At 39.9% G+C, this 18,643-nt stretch overlaps 1 protein-coding gene across 1 annotated transcript in view; it reads left to right on the top strand.

Moving 5' to 3' along the window:
* pcsk7 (proprotein convertase subtilisin/kexin type 7) overlaps positions 1–16,738 on the top strand; it is a 29,325-nt gene extending 12,587 nt beyond the window's left edge. Inside the window, exons 5-17 of the mRNA XM_061925547.1 lie at positions 83–248; positions 332–422; positions 548–602; positions 1,940–2,078; positions 2,164–2,264; positions 4,706–4,873; positions 5,055–5,159; positions 7,666–7,768; positions 9,709–9,865; positions 9,961–10,055; positions 10,140–10,245; positions 12,854–12,971; positions 15,793–16,738. Coding sequence (XP_061781531.1) covers positions 83–248; positions 332–422; positions 548–602; positions 1,940–2,078; positions 2,164–2,264; positions 4,706–4,873; positions 5,055–5,159; positions 7,666–7,768; positions 9,709–9,865; positions 9,961–10,055; positions 10,140–10,245; positions 12,854–12,971; positions 15,793–16,071 — 1,683 coding nt within the window. The 3' untranslated portion in view covers positions 16,072–16,738. The remainder of the gene's footprint in view (positions 1–82; positions 249–331; positions 423–547; positions 603–1,939; positions 2,079–2,163; positions 2,265–4,705; positions 4,874–5,054; positions 5,160–7,665; positions 7,769–9,708; positions 9,866–9,960; positions 10,056–10,139; positions 10,246–12,853; positions 12,972–15,792) is intronic.
* The last annotated feature ends 1,905 nt before the right edge of the window (positions 16,739–18,643 follow it).

Raw genomic sequence — 18,643 nt, 5'->3', positions numbered from 1 at the left:
TTAAGATGTCCAATTAAGATCCAAAATGTGTAGTTAGTCTTTTTACATTGTGTACATTGACCCAAATTTATTTTGTGTCAAGAGTCCAGAGGGCAGCTATGATCTGAATTCTAATGACGAGGATCCCATGCCCCACCCAGACGTGCACAGTGACAACCACCATGGGACTCGATGTGCCGGTGAGATCGCGGCTGTTCCCAACAACAGCTTTTGTGCTGTGGGGGTGGCGTATGGCAGTAAAGTGGCAGGTACACAGTCGAAATGTTATTAGTTTTGTGCTTATTTCCAGCTCCCAATGTGTTGTGGAAGATATACGTTCTTCTTTCCCCAGGTATCAGGGTTCTGGATGGGCCACTGACAGATAGCCTGGAAGCCATAGCCTTCAACAAACACTACCAAGTCAACGACATCTACAGCTGCAGGTAACACACTCTGTCTCACTCTGACCCTCTTATGTCGTTAAGAAATGTATTATAATGCAAGGTGTGTTGTAATAGATCAATTTATAGTATATTGTAAACAACTGATGTGCATTGTGGTCTCTTAGTTGGGGCCCTGATGATGATGGACACACTGTGGATGGACCTCACCCCTTAGGAAAGGTGAGACAGACTGCAACTGCACCTTTTTTAATTTTTTTATTTTGCCCATCATTCACAAACTCTCTAAAGACAAGAATACATGTTTTTCTCTTTTCTGTGTAGTCAAAATTGTAGAAAAAAAAAAGATGCTAGTATGAGGCAATTAACAATGTGGCTAACATGATTGATCTAGTCCACCTTTTAAACCCCCCAAAACATTAAAAAAACGCCAACAATGCCGTGACCTGCATATTAAAACCAAGCTACAACTACATTGTTGTAAGAACTAAAACCGAGTACCTACTTTTAGTAACACGGCTTCTTGCTCAAAGAGGGCATAACTACTACTGCAGCTACTATTGCTGCTGCTGCTGCTACTGCCAAATATCCTCTAAATTTGTAAAATTTAATGCAAGATTAGAAATCATGCCTCACACCTGTAGAATAGAAGGTTGTGGCCATAAGCTGAGAAGTTGGTCAATATAAACATTCTACTTACAACCAAAGACATTGCAAGAAAGATGCTTGCTTATTTAAGCATTATTTTTTACCTGAGATATGAGGACTAAGCTGAATTAATCATCTAAACGGGGAGTATAGGTCTTGTGCTGAAAGATATAAACAACCCATCAGTCAGCATCCCAGTCAAAGACGACATTGTATGTGACTGTATTATGTTCTTATTTTGTATTTCTTGTTTAGCACTTAGCACTACTGCTACATAATGGCTTAAAGTGTTTCACTAGAGCTCATCCTCCTTATATTTAGGCGTAAAAATATAAGGTTCTGGATCATTATTTCTCCCAAAGTAATCATTGTTGGCACTCACGAAGTCTGCCATGATTAGTGGTGGTAGTTTTTAATGGAAATAACGAAGGTAGCTATGCGCTCTGTGAAATCAATGTGGCCAATAAAGAAATTCCATTGCATAAAATTACCAAAATATTACACATTACATATTTACGTAGAGCATAAGTCATAAAATGTAAATGGAGTTTTGTTGGTGCTTTTTGGATGTTTTTTCAGAGGGATTTAAGGGCACAAAAGAGGATCTCCCATTAGCTCCATTGTAAGCAGACATTTATTTACGAGTTAGAATGCATTTAAAAAAATAAAAAAACATTCGTCTTCTTGTCTCTCGTAATGACTGTGAACGATAGTGCAGTTCCCCTGATCAAATAGATCTAGCATACTGCAGTGTTGACCAATAGAGGGCAGTACCTCTCAGCAGATTGCTTATAGGGCCTTAGTGTGTTTTTACTCTTTTACATGTTCTCTTCGTTGTATAAGAAACATACTCTTATTCACAGGATGCCATATAATTTGGTAAGTTTAATTATGATTTCTGAACTCCTCAGGCGGCACTACAGCATGGGGTAATTGCCGGGAGACGTGGCTTTGGAAGCATCTTTGTGGTTGCCAGTGGAAATGGAGGTCAATATAATGATAACTGCAACTATGACGGATACGCCAACTCCATCTATACCATCACTATCGGTAAAATGGGGTTTCATGTGTGATTTTTTTAATTGGCTTAGATATATCCATAACATACTGTTATATTTTACTGTTAATGTTGCAGGAGCCGTTGATGAGAATGGCAGGATGCCCTTTTACGCTGAGGAGTGTGCTTCCATGCTGGCTGTCACTTTCAGTAGTGGGGGGAACAAAATGAGGAGCATTGTAGGTCACACACAAATTGCACACACAAATTATTTATTTTATCGTTGCACTAACCAATAGTTAATAAAATTACAAATGTTGTGTTGTAATAACAAACAATACCTTATTTTACTCCTCTCATTAAACATGATATAAACAGGGCCATAACTAGGATTTGACAAATACAGAGGTCAAAAATTGGTGGTTCAAGAGGAGCTTTGAAAGGCTGAAATCATGTGTACCCTAGCACCATATAAATAATATTACCTTGAGCCACACAACGAATTTCCAGAATAACAAAAGCTTTATCACGTGTTATATTATCTAACATCTTTGACAATCAGCATGATTTTGTAACAGTCCACTTTTTTATAAATTTGTTGAAGTTTTGCATATTAAACTATTTTAACATCATTAAAACATAGATTTAACACTATTCCATAGTTTCAACTATGACCGGGATCAAACCCACATCCTTCTGTTTAGCAATTGGGTATTAATGACACGCGCCACGAAAACTATCGGAAGTTTGAGAGGGAAATGTGTTCTAATATTATTATCGTGGCCAGGAGTACGTTCGGGGTAAAATTTTATATGAAGGGCCTTGTCATTCAATAATTCACATTTGACACGTGCTGTGCTTCTTTACGCAAAACGACCCACCGGCGAGTAAAACAAGTTGAGGTACTTATGTGCTATTTCCATTGAGATTGCGTTTAAAATTAGTTGGATAATATAGTCTTGTAATACTGGGGCATATTTAGTCATTTTTCTTAGCAATGCACATGCAAATTACACCATCAATAATAGTAATTTTACTATTTATTACAAGATACTATTTTTATCTGTTATGATGAAACATGCTGACAGGACTAATGGCCTGCAGTAGTTTCTTTTATTTGGTACTGTTTGTCACTTGTCACTATGGAAACGACTTGGACCCGGATTGTCATTACCTAGGGGAAAATAGCTTTGTCCGCCGAATTGCCTCTCTCTTGGGGAGAATGATACACAAGCTGACCACAGTGAGCGCATGGGCCAAATGTAAACGTGCGTGTGTGTGTGCGAGCGAGCGAGCGATAGAGAGATAGTTATAGAGAGCATTAGAGAGAGTTACACGCTTGCATGTAACAATTCAACATGTCAAAAAGGAGTAGAAAGAAGCTTATCTGATCCCACCCCTGTCACATCAAAGTGTCTTGATATTCAGATTCACATATAAGATTTTTGGGGGATATTTATGAATTTTCTTAAAGCTTATTCTACATTTTATTTGGTCTTAAAGCATTTTCAAGCATAGAAAGGAAGTGAAGTGAGTTATATTTATATAGTGTTTTTCTCTTGAGACTCAAAGCGCTTTACATAGTGAAACCCATTATCTACATTCTTTAAGCTACATTTAAACCGGTGTGTGTGGCACTGGCAGCAGGTGGTAAAATGTCTTGCAGTGACTAGGATAGCGGAAGTGGGATTCCAACCAGGAACCCTCGAGTTGCTGTAACATGGTCACTGATTGGCTCTGCCTCAGGCAGCATAGTAATCAGATTAAAAAGTGTAAAGGTGACTAAAGGGTGTTGTTTCATATCTGGAAGGCTCTCACAATGTTCAAAAACCTTTTAAGTATTTTAAATGATCCTTACTTCGCGGAAATTAATTTATCGCAGCTCTCTCCGGAACCAGTTAACAGCAATGAACGAGGGACGACTACATGGATATACAAGTATATGGAGAAAGAGGGTCAAGCGGTAGAAAATAGATGGATGGATGGAAGTAAGTTAAGTCTTTGCAGGAAGACCTGACTCCATCTTTACTCTCACTATCGAGGTTTCATTACTTTGATCTACTTGCCTGGATGTAAATTACCGGTATTTAACTAAATTTACAACAGTAGTTTGCACAGTAGGCGATAATGCTTCTGTGCTCAAGTGTTACAAACAACAGTGATTAGCTGCCTGAAATTTTGAGTGGGGCTTGAACAGCTGTCTATAAAAATCCCTGGAGTTCTCTGCGTGTTAACACTGAGAGTGCTGAAAATTCCTGCCTCCACCAAACAGCCTGTTGTTAACTGCATACGAGCAACATAGAGCAGTTTTGGTTTCTAGCCCCTGAAACCTGTCATTGTACACGTTTGTTTGGATCTCTCACTGTACAGCATTGATACAGTATATTCACAAAAGTACGTCACACTTGAAAATGGAACGACATGAAGTTATGAAGTTAACCTCCTGTGTCATGCTATTACAGCTTCCATTCTACAAATGTTTTTGACCTTTATCTTATTGATGTCCAAATTGTTAGCTGTTCATACAAGTGTTCTTAGCTTTTTAAATTGCCGCTGACCTGCATGGTCTGTGATGCATACATATGTCAGCTTTCTGTTTACTGTTACAACCGCCTCACTGTTTATACCATACAGAGACCTACCGGTATATGATTATATAGAATCCTCTCTGTCTCTTTAGGTGACATCAGACTGGTCCATGCAACAGGGGACAGGATGTACTGAGGGCCACACTGGCACGTCAGCTGCTGCCCCCATTGCGGCCGGAATGGTGGCCCTCATGCTCCAAGTCCGACCGTGTCTTAGCTGGAGGGACATCCAGCACATCATTGCCTTCACTGCCACCAAGGTAAACCTTCTGGGGTGCTTAAATCTGAATTGGTCATTCATTTATATACACGTCCTATGGTAATTGTGGTTGAATTGTGTTCGGTACTGAGGTCACTGATTTTTATAGATATTAAGTTGAGGTTAGTGGGTCAAATACCTTTTTGGCTTTCATCTGCATTAAACATTGTGTTTCATAACAGTGTGACAACAGTTCAGACTGGAGGGTGAACGGAGCAGGTTTCTATCACAGCCATCAACATGGTTTTGGTCTACTCAACGCATGGAAACTTGTTAATGCTGCCAAGGTATACACAAGTCACATAAACAAGTCAAATTGCAACCACCATTTAGTTTCAAAACAGTGTTCCCCCTAGGTTTGTAGGGGGTCTAAACAACTACACAAACATATGCACACATGCCGACTGTATAGTGATTGATCCTCGACAAATACATTTGATAACTACCACCTTTCATAATAAAAAATCAATAGACCTACCGGAAATCAAACCATAGAGGAATGACGGAGCTACGGTACAAACCCCGTTTCCATATAAGTTGGGAAATTGTGTTAGATGTAAATATAAACGGAATACAATGATTTGCAAATCCTTTTCAACCTATATTCAATTGAATGCACTACAAAGACAAGATATTTGATGTTCAAACTCATAAACTTTATTTTTTTTTTGCAAATAATAATTAACTTAGAATTGCATGGCTGCAACCCGTGCCAAAGTAGTTGGGAAAGGGCATGTTCACCACTGTGTTCCATGGCCTTTCCTTTTAACAACACTCAGTAAACGTTTGGGAACTGAGGAGACACATTTTTAAGCTTCTCAGGTGGAATTCTTTCCCATTCTTGCTTGATGTACAGCTTAAGTTGTTCAACAGTCCGGGGGTCTCCGTTGTGGTATTTTAGGCTTCATAATGCGCCACACATTTTCAATGGGAGACAGGTCTGGACTACAGGCAGGCCAGTCTAGTACCCGCACTCTTTTACTATGAAGCCACGGCGATGTAACACGTGGCTTGGCATTGTCTTGCTGAAATAAGCAGGGGCGTCCATGGTAACGTTGCTTGGATGGCAACATATGTTGCTCCAACACCTGTATGTACCTTTGAGCATTAATGGCGCCTTCACAGATGTGTAAGTTACCCATGTCTTGGGCACTAATACACCCCCATACCATCATAGATGCTGGCTTTTCAACTTTGCGCCTATAACAATCCGGATGGGGCTTTTCCTCTTTGGTCCGGAGGACACAACGGCCGCAGTTTCCAAAAACAATTTGAAATGTGGACTCGTCAGACCACAGAACACTTTTCCACTTTGTATCAGTCCATCTTAGATGAGCTCAGGCCCAGCGAAGCCGACGGCGTTTCTGGGTGTTGTTGATAAACGGTTTTTGCCTTGCATAGGAAAGTTTTAACTTGCACTTACAGATGTAGCGACCAACTGTAGTTACTGACAGTGGGTTTCTGAAGTGTTCCTGAGCCCAGGTGGTGATATCCTTTACACACTGATGTCGCTTGTTGATGCAGTACAGCCTGAGGGATTGAAGGTCACGGGCTTAGCTGCTTACGTGCAGCGATTTCTCCAGATTCTCTGAACCCTTTGATGATATTACGGCCCGTAGATGGTGAAATCCCTAAATTCCTTGCGATAGCTGGTTGAGAAAAGTTTTTCTTGAACTGTTCAACAATTTGCTCACGCATTTGTTGACAAAGTGGTGACCCTCACCCCATCCTTGTTTGTGAATGACTGAGCATTTCATGGAATCTACTTTTATACACAATCATGGCACCCACCTGTTCGCAATTTGCCTGTTCACCTGTGGGATGTTACAAATAAGTGTTTGATGAGCATCCTCAACTTTATCAGTATTTATTGCCACCTTTCCCAACTTCTTTGTCATGTGTTGCTGGCATTAAATTCTAAAGTTAATGATTATTTGCAAAAAATAAAGTTTGAACATCAAATATGTTGTCCTTGTAGCATATTCAACTGAATATGGGTTGAAAATGATTTGCAAATCATTGTATTCCGTTTATATTTACATCTAACACAATTTCCCAACTCATATGGAAACTGGGTTTGTATTAATAAAACAATCTTGCCTTATTCCAAACTTTCTCCAAACAAGCTGTTTAGAATTTGAGAATTGAGTAATGTATTTTGTCTTAGTAATGTCAGTGGATATCTCCATATGTGGTAGAAGTTTACTCAAAGAGCTTTTTGCAAGTCAACATTTTATTCCGTTGTAGTCAATAGCTTCCTTTTTTTCCTCTATCTTCTTATTGTGAGGCAGACTGGGTCATACATGCACATCCATGGTAAAATCCTCTGCTGTTGCCATTTCTCATATAATGTTTATCAGTAGACTTTATATGGGAGCGCTGAAAACTACAACATGGCTGACAGGGTGGAGATGCAGTCGAAGGGGGCTATGCCTGGAGGAGGACTTGGCACGTAAATAAGACAGCCCACAAAACGGCGCATTCTAGAGAGACAGCTAGAAAGGAAAATGTGGACCAAAGAACCACCATTACATGTAATGTAGACCACAAGGAACTGTTCTAAATGTTGACATTTTTTTTATAATATGACCCCTTTTAAATGACATCAGTTATGGTATGGTGCAATATAGAAAATAATTACATAAAATTTGCTTGACCTTCTTCAGGGGGTCGTCCCATTAAAATAATTGTAGGGGCAACTGTGAAAAATTATTTGTTAAATCAAGTAAATGTATAAAAGTAGTTTTGTCGACCCACCCTGATTAGATATGTTTGCTCTGTTGTGTTTTCCAGATATGGGAGTCTGTGCCATTTTTAGTGTCCTATCAGAGCTCAGTAAAAGAGGAGAAAGGCTTCATCCCAACCTATCCCATGGAGCTGGTTCGCATGTGGACAGGTAACGTTTATGTGTGGCTGCTGCTTTAGCTCAGCTCTGCATTCAACAGTTAACTACTACAATGAAGCTGCTATGCAGCCACCACCCTTCCCTCTCTCCTCCCCTTTCCTCCGTCAGTCTGGGCCTCCATATTTGGTAATGTTCGCCTGTTGCTCGGTCCACATTGAAATACTTAGCGACATGTCTCCACATCGCCACGGTCCACATTACAAATTGTTTATTTGTTTTACAATTTGTTCCTCTCTAGGCTTTTGTATTCTTGGAATCTTTCAGATTGGATTGTCAGCTTTTTCACACTGTTTAATGCTTTTGATGATGTCATTTTAGGAGAAATATTTCCTTTCCTTTCTCTCTTTTCCTCTCCCCCTCATCTGCCTTTCCGCTTTGCCCGCCTCTGTGTTGAGGCTGACTGCCAGTGAGGAGTGTGTGTTAGGTATTGAATATCACATGTACTTTAGGCATTTGCCTTCATTCTAGAAGTATAATTTGTCAAATTCAGTCAAGTTGGACAATTCATTGTTTCCTCCTCCCACCCCTGCATTTGTTTACATTTACCAAATGTTCCCCCATCACTAAATGTTCTAGATCAGCCCATTGACTCATCATCTACACCTCTGTTTACAGTCTTTACTTCATCCCTTCATGTCCCTCCCAAGCCCCAAGATTCTTGCAGCCTTACATGGCCAAAGAGCACATTGGTTCATTAGTATCATAGTTCAGGAACTACTAAGAGATTGCCTCACGGTGATTCTTGGTGAGGCTTTGGAGTCATCCCCAAAATGATTAGAATAGGGCCATCAAATGCTAATGAAATAAAATCAATGTACTTACTTTTTTATCTTATTAGCCTTGCACATATTAGTTATTAAAGCACTTGTTTATTTTTTGGTAACTCCTTAATATTTAGTGTTTACATTGAACAAAGAGAGCACAGTCTAACAAGTCAGTTTTTTTAGTGCAGTCCTTCTCAAATAGTGGGACGGGTCCCCCTAGGGGGGGGGGCTGTGTGATCCCGGAAACAATGGTCACTCTATCAGTGGAGAGAGAAGAACCTTCCAGAAGGACAACCATCTTTGCAGCAATCAACCGACCAGGCCTGTATGGTATAGTGGCCAGACAGAAGCTATTTCTTAGTCAAACGTTTGCCAAATTGTGCCTGAAAAACACTCATACCATGCTCATAGTCTGATAAGACAAATATTAAACCCTTTGGTATTGATGCCAGGTGTCATGTTTGGAGGAAACCAGGCACCGCTCATCTCCGGGCCAACACCGTCCCTACAGTGAAGCAGGGTGGTGGCAGCATCATGCTGTGGGGGTGTTTTTCAGCAGCAGGAATTCAAAGACTAGTCATAATAGAGGGAAAAATGAATGCAGCAATGTACAGAGACATCCTGGATAAAAACCAACGCTTCTCATTCAACCTGATGGAGCTTGAGAGGTTCTGCAAAAAGAAATGGGAAAAACTGTTCAAAGATAGGTGTGCCAAGCTTGTGGCATCAAATTTAAAAAGACTTGAGGCTGTAATTTCTGTCAAAGGTGTATCAACAAAGTATTGTGCAAAGGCTGTGGAAAACTTATGTGCATGTGATAATTTAGAGGAATTGTGAGGACAGAAAATGTATTTATTCCAAGGCTGTAACCTAGCCAAGTGTGAATAAAGTGAAGCCCTGTGAATACTTTCCGAATCCACTGTAAGACGTAAATAAGACCTAATTCGTGGCCAAAAAAAAACTGATGGAGTGAAGCCGCACCATTTGAAGCGCAGTGTGGCGAGGGAAGACTGTAGTATTGAAAGTGTTGACATAGATTGAATTTGTTTGGCATCAACACCAAACATAACTACTGTATTTTTCTACTCTTATACTGTATATGACATATTATGTGTAATAGTCACAGATTCACAGTAATGGAGAGTACCGTTTGTATTCACACCTCAGTCACTGCTGCTGATGTGGAACAGTCTGGGATGCAGACACTGGAGCACGTGGCTGTTACTGTGACAATAACCCACCCATGCCGTGGCAATCTGGAGATTGTGTTGTTATGTCCCAGCGGTGTTCCATCAATCATTGGGGCCCGCCGTGTTGTTGACAGGTTAGCCATCTTTCTCTATATTCACATATTTTTGATGCACCAGTAGAGCATCCACATCACACCTCTGGTTGGCCTCTGCTTCTTTCACACAAAAGAGACCCCTCAGGCTATCAAGACTGGACCTTCTCTACTGTGCGTTGCTGGGGGGAGAAGGCTCAAGGCCAATACCTTCTCAAGATATCTGACCACAGTAAGAAGAAGTGACACATGCTGTAAAATGATAGCACACAATCTTTTTGTTGCGCTTTGTTTACGAACCCCTCTCTTCATGCAGAGGAGCCGTTATCAGAGCAATGTGCCACCGTGGGAGAGTTAAAGGAATGGAAGTTGACTCTGTATGGATCGTCTATGACTTTCAATGAGGTCAAGGACAGGCAAAGGTAAGACCTTGTATTAATTTATTATCAGTTAAAAATAGAGATCGACCAGGCGGATTATCTGCATTTTGACATATATCCGCGACTGCCTTTTTTCTTCTATTTTCTTTTTTTACTCAACTACAGCATAACTACATCAACAGTTACAATATATACACACATTATACCAATATTTAGTATTAAAAAAAATGAAGCTGGGATAGGCTCCAGCCGCCCGGCAACCCAGAGAGGGACAAGCGGTAGAGGATGCATTGATGGATGTATGGAGGGATGCCATCAAAGTATATCCACATTGCGGACATGCTGACTCCGATCTAGAGAACCCTGTGCTTATGTCTTACGTCAACACAACAACCGGTTTGGCAGCGCCGTTTCTGTAATCAAAGTATTTTTCCGGCGGCCAAATTTTCAGAGCATCACTAGTCAATAGTGCACAAATAATAAACTATGTAATACCATTATTACTGTAACTACCTGCTGATGTTAATGTGTTGGTGTGTTTTGATATCAGTTCTCACATGGTCTGTGAACACACTGTTGGCAAGAAAGAGGAAGTGTTGTGTGTCTAGAAGTGAAATACGGAGACGTGTGCACGGAGGAAATACTAGTTGGAATTGGTCCAATTGTTAGCATAAAATTGGTTAGCATAAAAAGTGTGTCCGACTTTGTGTGTTTTTCTGGACGCTACAATATATTATATTACTTTATTTTTAAGGTGTGGTGGCTAATATGTTGCTGTGGTGCACCGCCACGATCAAATATACTAAGGGGGAACCCTGAATGTGTTAAAACTAGAGATGTTAAATGCTTCAAAATGTAATATCGGAAATTATTGGTATCGGTTTCAAAGAGTAAAATTTGACTTTTTAAAACGCCGCTTTGTACACGGACGTAGGAAGAAGTACAGAGCGCCAATAAACCTTAAAGGCACTGCCTTTGCATGCCGGCCCAGTCACATAATATCTACGGCTTTTCACATACACAAGTGAATGCAAGGCATACTTGATCAACAGCCATACAGGTCACACTGAGGGTGGCCATATAAACAACTTTAACACTGTTACAAATATGCGCCACACTGTGAACCCACACCAAACAAGAATGACAAACACATTTCGGGAGAACATCCGCACCGTAACACAACATAAACACAACAGAACAAATACCCAGAACCCATTGCAGCACCAACTCTTCCGGGACACTACAAGATACACTCCCCGCTACCCCCCCCCCACCTCAACCTCCTCATGCTCTCTCAGGGAGAGCATGTCCCAAATTCCAAGCTGCTGTTTTGAGGCATGTTATATCGGAAATTATCGGTATCGGTTTCAAAGAGTAAAATTTGACTTTTTAAAACACCGCTTTGTACACGGACGTAGGAAGAAGTACAGAGCGCCAATAAACCTTAAAGGCACTGCCTTTGCGTGCCGGCCCAGTCACATAATATCTACGGCTTTTCACATACACAAGTGAATGCAAGGCATACTTGATCAACAGACATACAGGTCACACTGAGGGTGGCCATATAAACAACTTTAACACTGTTACAAATATGCGCCACACTGTGAACGAACACCAAACAAGAATGACAAACACATTTCGGGCGAACATCCGCACCGTAACACAACATAAACACAACAGAACAAATACCCAGAACCCATTGCAGCACCAACTCTTTCGGGACACTACAAGATACACTCCCCGCTATCACCCCACATCAACCTCCTCATGCTCTCTTAGGGAGAGCATGTCCCAAATTCCAAGCTACTGTTTTGAGGCATGTTAAAAAAAAAAAAGCACTTTGTGACTTCAATAATAAATATGGCAGTGCCATGTTGGCATTTTTTTTTCCATAACTTGAGTTGATTTATTTTGGAAAACCTTGTTATATTGTTTAATGCATCCAGCAGGGCATCACAACAAAATTAGGCATAATAATGTGTTAATTCCACGACTGTATATATCGGTATCGGTTGATATCGTAATCGGTAATTAAGAGTTGGACAATATCGGAATATCGGTAACGGCAAAAAAGCCATTATCGGACATTTCTAGTTAAAACTGTAACTCAATAAATTAGAATATCGTGCACAAGCTGTTTGATTTTTGGAGTTGAATTAAGACTAAGAAACCAATTGAAAACTCAGTAACTTGTTGTATTTCATTGAGGATTAGAGCGTGAACTCCAAAACATATGGTGTGACTGTTAGCCCAGCCTACAATCAAAATGGCACCATTGGTCCATTTGTATTTTAGCATAGTTTACTGTACGTCATCCAGAATTAGTCTTCTTCACATTTTGTAGGGCAAGTGATATTCTTGTGGGGGCACTACATTGTAATCATAATCCTCCCAAGATTTACATGCTCTCATTATGTGTTTGTAAAAGTAATCTATTTTTATTGTCGATTGAGTGAAAACCTTTTTCCTCATAGATTCAGTGTCGTAATTTTGATGTCATCTACATATGTAAACAATGGGAGCGTTTATGAAAAAATTCAGAACTGTCTTTTGACCTGATATGACATGTACTGTAAATGTTTAAATTTTTACCTATTTCTTCACCTAGCATTGGTAAGGTTTTACTAACCAGTTGTCCAATCAACAACAGGCTGGTGGAGGAAGCTATGAGTGGCAAATACCTGGACAGCAACTTCTCTCTGCCTTGCCCCCCAGGCCTTGATATTCCATCAGAGATTATTAGTCCATTCACCTCCAACAGCCTCAAGGTATGTTACCTCAAAAACATGTACCGTACACAAGTTCTATGCCACCACTACGAGCTTTTAAGCTTTAATTTTTTTCCCCAACTGCATTCTTTTTGACACAGCAAAGCCGTAAATAGTATTACAGATACTGTTAGCAAAATTGTGAAAAAAAATTTGAAAAAATCTCTAAGCTTTGTAAAGGCGTGAAACATACCGTAGTTCGATGGTTGGTCAAAATCTGGATAAAGGTGCATAAACAGGTCTTAATTTTAACCTTAATGCATCCTATTTTTGGTTATAAACAGTGAAAACCTGTGCTGTTCGCTGCGCACAGGTGGTTGCCTAAAGGGCGCTCGGATTCCAATGAACTCAAAGTATTATATACCGTACCTACTTTCTGGTTCGACCATGTTAGCTACTCCCCGCTAGTACACATGCACGCAACAAAAGGATAACGTTGTGTTACAAAAGCAATTTTTCACCAGTTTAACAGCAATATAGCAGACACCATATCATTTGTTTTAAATACTTTGGTTCTGGAAGATCACTTTTGTATGTCTGCCCGTGAACTGATTTGCATGTTTATGTGAGAAAGCCGTGGTTGACAACTGGAACTCCAATGATGATGTTCGGACCAAACTGCAATCATTTTTTACAAATATTTGAACAAATATTATCATACATGTTAGCTGTAACATTGGTAGTTTTATTACATTTTTCTGTTTACAAAAATGCAATCTTGAAAATTAAAAGCATGGCAGGATTATTCTGGTTTCTACCACAGCAACTGACAAAATGCACACATTTTTATTTTATTTTTTTTACATTGTTAGGCACCGGAAAATGTTCTGTGTACAAATGTTTTCATTGTCATCGTAGTCGATAAATACAACAAATTTACTACGCTATGTCCATTAAAAACAAGGTGTCCAAACTGCAGCCCGTAGCTCATTTTTAACAGCCCACGAAAAAATTGTTAGCATTCAAGTATTAGCTTGTTAGCTTTTTGCTAATTTTGCAGGTATACACCTCAGCGTCAAATATTTTGTTACTTGATGAGTAAAACCTGTTAGTAAGCTAACATTAGTATGATAGCTTTTTTTTAAACTAATGTTGTAGGTACACACGTCAGTCACATTTTGGTACTTGATGCATGCTAGATATATTTTGGTACTTATTAATGCACGTTGCAGTTAAAATGTTGGCATGTTATCCTAAACATGCTAGCTTTTTTAGCTAATTAGGTATTTCACTATACAACTGTAATCTTGTTATCATTAGCATGTTAGCCTTTTTAACTAATTTTGCTCATATGTTTTGTTACTTGAGGCTATCTGGCCAGCGTGCTAACTATTAGCCTTTCATTTCAGCTTTGGCTCTTCAGTATTTACACAAAAATTCTACCAAAGTTGCAATTCTTTGTTTTTTGAAACAAATATAAATGTTGCACTGGTTTTAAAGGTGAAATTACGAAATTGCCCGCCGCATCCTTTGATTTGTCAGTCTGTAGCCCTCTGTGAAAAATGTTTGGGCACCCCTGGTATAAAATATCCCGATCCAATATGGTAGTGATTCTCAAATTGTGGCTGTATATAGTGGTACGCCAAAGAATCAATTAGATATTCAAACACAGTGTTACTGTTCTAACTGTTTGTAATGTTACAGCGGCCAAAAATATTAAATATAGTTGTTAAATAAAACTTCTGCCTTGTTTTAATGAATATGTAGGCCTACTATGCTACTATGCTACTGTATTTTAATGTTGGTCATAGGGCTGGGCGATATAGGGTTTGTCTCTGTACGATATAGAAAATGACTATATCGTGATATTCGAGTATGCGTTCTCACGCAGTTGCTTTTAGCTGCGGGCATTACACGACAGGCTCTCCTCGCTCTTTCCTGTGTCTCCTTCTCACAGACAGACAGGCGTAGCTTCTACACACGTCACATACTGTCACGTCATACGTCACAAACGTATACGCCCCCCTTGAACAGAGAGGTAGCGGCATGGCTAAAGTTAGCTGTGATGCTAGCGGTAATACGAGGAAAGAAGGTGCGAATCTGATAACAAATGAAGGAATAATTAATTCCCCCAAAAAACAGCAGGGCGTCCATCGTCTGGCGGTGGTTTGGCTTCAAGTGGGAATATGTCGAACAGACAACCGTAATTTGTCAAGTGTGGGGCGAAAGCGTTGCTATAAAAAGTAGCATTACTGCTAATATGTAGCATCATTTGAAAAGTCACCTGCTAGAGAATGAACAGTGCTTACTCCGCACGCCCACACCATCAAAATGCCGAGGCAAACATTTCCAGATCAACACCGTATGAAATTTTTTTTTGATTTTTTTTAGTTGGGATTTCCTTCTCTGCATGAACGTTTTAAAGTAGCATATATTAATGCAGTATGAAGAAGAATGTTTTAATGTAGACACATAGAATCATCATACTGCTGTGATTATATGCATCAAGTGTTCATTCAAGGCTAAGGCAAAATATCGAGATATATATCGTGTATCGCGATATGGCCTTAAAATATTGCGATATTAAAAAAAGGCCATATCGCCCAGCCCTAGTTGGTCATTATGCTGGTACTTGGAGAGCCACGGGTTTTCTGGTACTTGGTGAAATTTTTTTTGAGAACCACTGTAATATGGAATCAAAATATGCACAGAAATCCTTATCTTTGTCAAAAGTATTAAGTCATTTAAAATAAAAATGTTGGTTATGTAGACAATCGCTTATGTCGACGTGAGTTAGCCAGTCCTCGCGAGGGTTGTCGACATGAAGTGGTTTTGTCTTCATTCTGAGCATCGTCTCCTCTTTTGACGTCCTCTCCTGTAGTTTCTCCTGTTGCTTGGCTGCTTTGCTCTGTTCTGGTCCCTCTACTACATACTGGAGGCCACCGTGGCACACTTGGACCTCAAAGACCTCCTATGTCTGTCCTGGAGGCACAGAGGGCACAAAGTCAAGAAGGGCCGTCGAGACAGAGGAGTAGAAGAGGCGTTGGAAGAAGAGGAATTTGGAGAGGGCGAGGAGAGAAACGTTTTGTTGGAGCTGCATACAGTGTTGGACTCTAGGCCCGAAGCGCCACTTATAAATGGAGAGATGCTGGATACATAGCAATGATCCCGGTGGTGGTTTTGAAGTGCTTTTTGGATTTCTCAGGCTTTCACCCAAACGTGCTCGCCCACTATGATTCCTCCAGAGTGGGATTGAGGAGTAAAACAATGAGTTACAGAAAAACTTGATTGAAAAAGTACTCGTGGACTCAAACATGGTGTGTTCTTATGCACTTGACCATCTCAAAAACAAAACCGTAAAAGATTCAAACCCTCAGTAAGTATATGCTTACAGAAAGAGGAGTACCTTTTATGGAGATGGAGTCAAACCAAGATAAACATATGCACTTTACACAAGGGTGAATCTGCTGCGTGAGTGTTGTGAAATGAGTGTAAACGAGGTCTTCCTTTTAAAGGGTCATTGATTTAGAACTGTGGTACTGCTGATATATTTTAGGAATAAAATATATTTTTTACGTAAAAGGTTTCTTACCTTGGGCTTATTGAACAACTCCAGGAAAAAAAAAACTTGACATTCATTTTGAAGTTAGAGTATTGAATATTTATAGTTATATTTTTATTCAAGTGTCACACATATATGCCTTATACATTGTACATCATTTGTGCTGGCTATAAATGGCTTTTTTTTTTTACAAAACGTTTTATTAAAGAGAGGTGTTGGAAGTTGTGTTTTGCTGTGCAAGTCACATGAATAAAAGATAAGGGACTTGATGGAATATTGTTAATTTGTGAGTGTGATTTTATTTTCCATTCGCACGTTAAATGAGGTTATGAAACAATTTTGTTGTTGTATAATTGATATATAATTGAAACATACAGAAAGTAATCTAACTGTTCAATGAAATCTCATTAGATTCACGAGATGTACCTATTGTGACCAATTAATTCGTCCTTAGCGCGCGGGCCACTTCATTTGTAGTCTGTCACATCATTTAATGTGGTTTGCCACATCATTGAATGTAGTCTGTCACATCTTTTAATGTGGCCCATTATTTAACGGTAAATGGGTTATACTTGTATAGCGCTTTTCTACCTTCAGGTACTCAAAGAGCTTTGACACTATTCCTACATTCACACACGCGGGAGCTGCCATAACCATCATCCATCAGGAGTAAGGGTGAAGTGTCTTGCTCAAGGACTCGACGGACATTACTCGGATGGCAGAAGCTGAGGATCGAACCAGGAACCCTCAGGTGGCACCCACCGACCATAATGTTGTTCAATTTGGTTCGCCACATCAATTAAGTGGCCTTCTGAGGGCTTCCATTATTGCGATGAGGTCCTCAATAAAAACGAGTTTGACACCACTGCCTTGGAGGAAATCAAAATACTGTACACATTAAAATAAGTAAAATAAATACATGTAAACAGGGTCCTGTACAGCTCATTTCAGGGTTTTTAAAATAATAATAGATCTCTGTGGGGCACTATAGTAAGTTTCTTGGCCCCGACCAGTATCGACCGATTTTCGTGAAAAAGTAGGTACAGTCGTGGTCAAAAGTTTACATACACTTGTAAAGAACATATATATAAATGGCTGTCTTGAGTTTCCAGTAATTTCTACAACTCTTATTTTTTTTGTGATAGAGTGATTGGAGCACATACTTGTTTATCACAAAAAATATTCATAAAATTTGGTTCTTTTATGAATTTATTATGGGTCTACTGAAAATGTGACCAAATCTGCTTGGTCAAAAGTATACATACAGCAATGTTAATATTTGGTTACATGTCTCTTGGCAAGTTTCACTGCAATAAGACGCTTTTGGTAGCCTTCCACAAGCTTCTGGCAAGTTTCTGGTGGAATTTTTGACCACTCTTCTTAACAAAATTGGTGCAGTTCAACTAAATGTATTGGTTTTCTGACATGGACTTGTTTCTTCAGCATTGTCCACGTGTTCTCAATGTCCGGTTGGAACACCCAACTGTGCCCAAGACCCAACCTCCGGGCTGATGATTTTAGGTTGTCCTGAAGAATTTGGAGGTAATGCTCCTTTTTCATTGTCCCATTTACTCTCTGTAAAGCACCAGATCCATTGGCAGCTAAACAGGCCCAGAGCATAATACTACCACCACCATGCTTGAAGGTAGGAGGGTGTTCCTGGGATTAAAAGCCTCACCTTTTCTCCTCCAAATATATTGCTGGGTATTGTGGCCAAACAGCTCAATTTTCGTTTCATCTGACCACAGAACTTTCCTCCAGAATGGCTTATCTTTGTCCATGTGATCAGCAGCAAACTTTAGACGAGCCTTAAGGTGTCGCTTCTGGAGCAAGGGCTTCCTTCTTGCATGGTAGCCTCTCAGTCCATGGCAATGCAAAACACACTTGACTGTGGACACTGACACCTGTGTTCCAGCAGCTTCCAATTCATTGCAGACCTGCTTTTTGGTGGTTCTCGGTTGACTCTTGATGATCCTGACCAATTTTCTCTCAGCACCAGGTGATAGTTTGCGTATTCTTTCTGATCGTGGCAGTGACAAAACTGTGCCATGCACTTTATACTTACGAACAATTGTCTACACAGCGGCTCTGGGGACCTTAAGCTGCTTTGAAATGGCTCCAAGTGACTTTCCTGACCTGTTCAAGTCAATGATGCGTTATTTCAGATCTG

The sequence above is a fragment of the Nerophis lumbriciformis genome, linkage group LG30 (assembly GCF_033978685.3).
Source record: "Nerophis lumbriciformis linkage group LG30, RoL_Nlum_v2.1, whole genome shotgun sequence".
In the NCBI taxonomy this organism is placed as follows: Eukaryota; Metazoa; Chordata; class Actinopteri; order Syngnathiformes; family Syngnathidae; genus Nerophis; species Nerophis lumbriciformis.
This window is presented reverse-complemented; position numbering and strand designations above follow the sequence as displayed.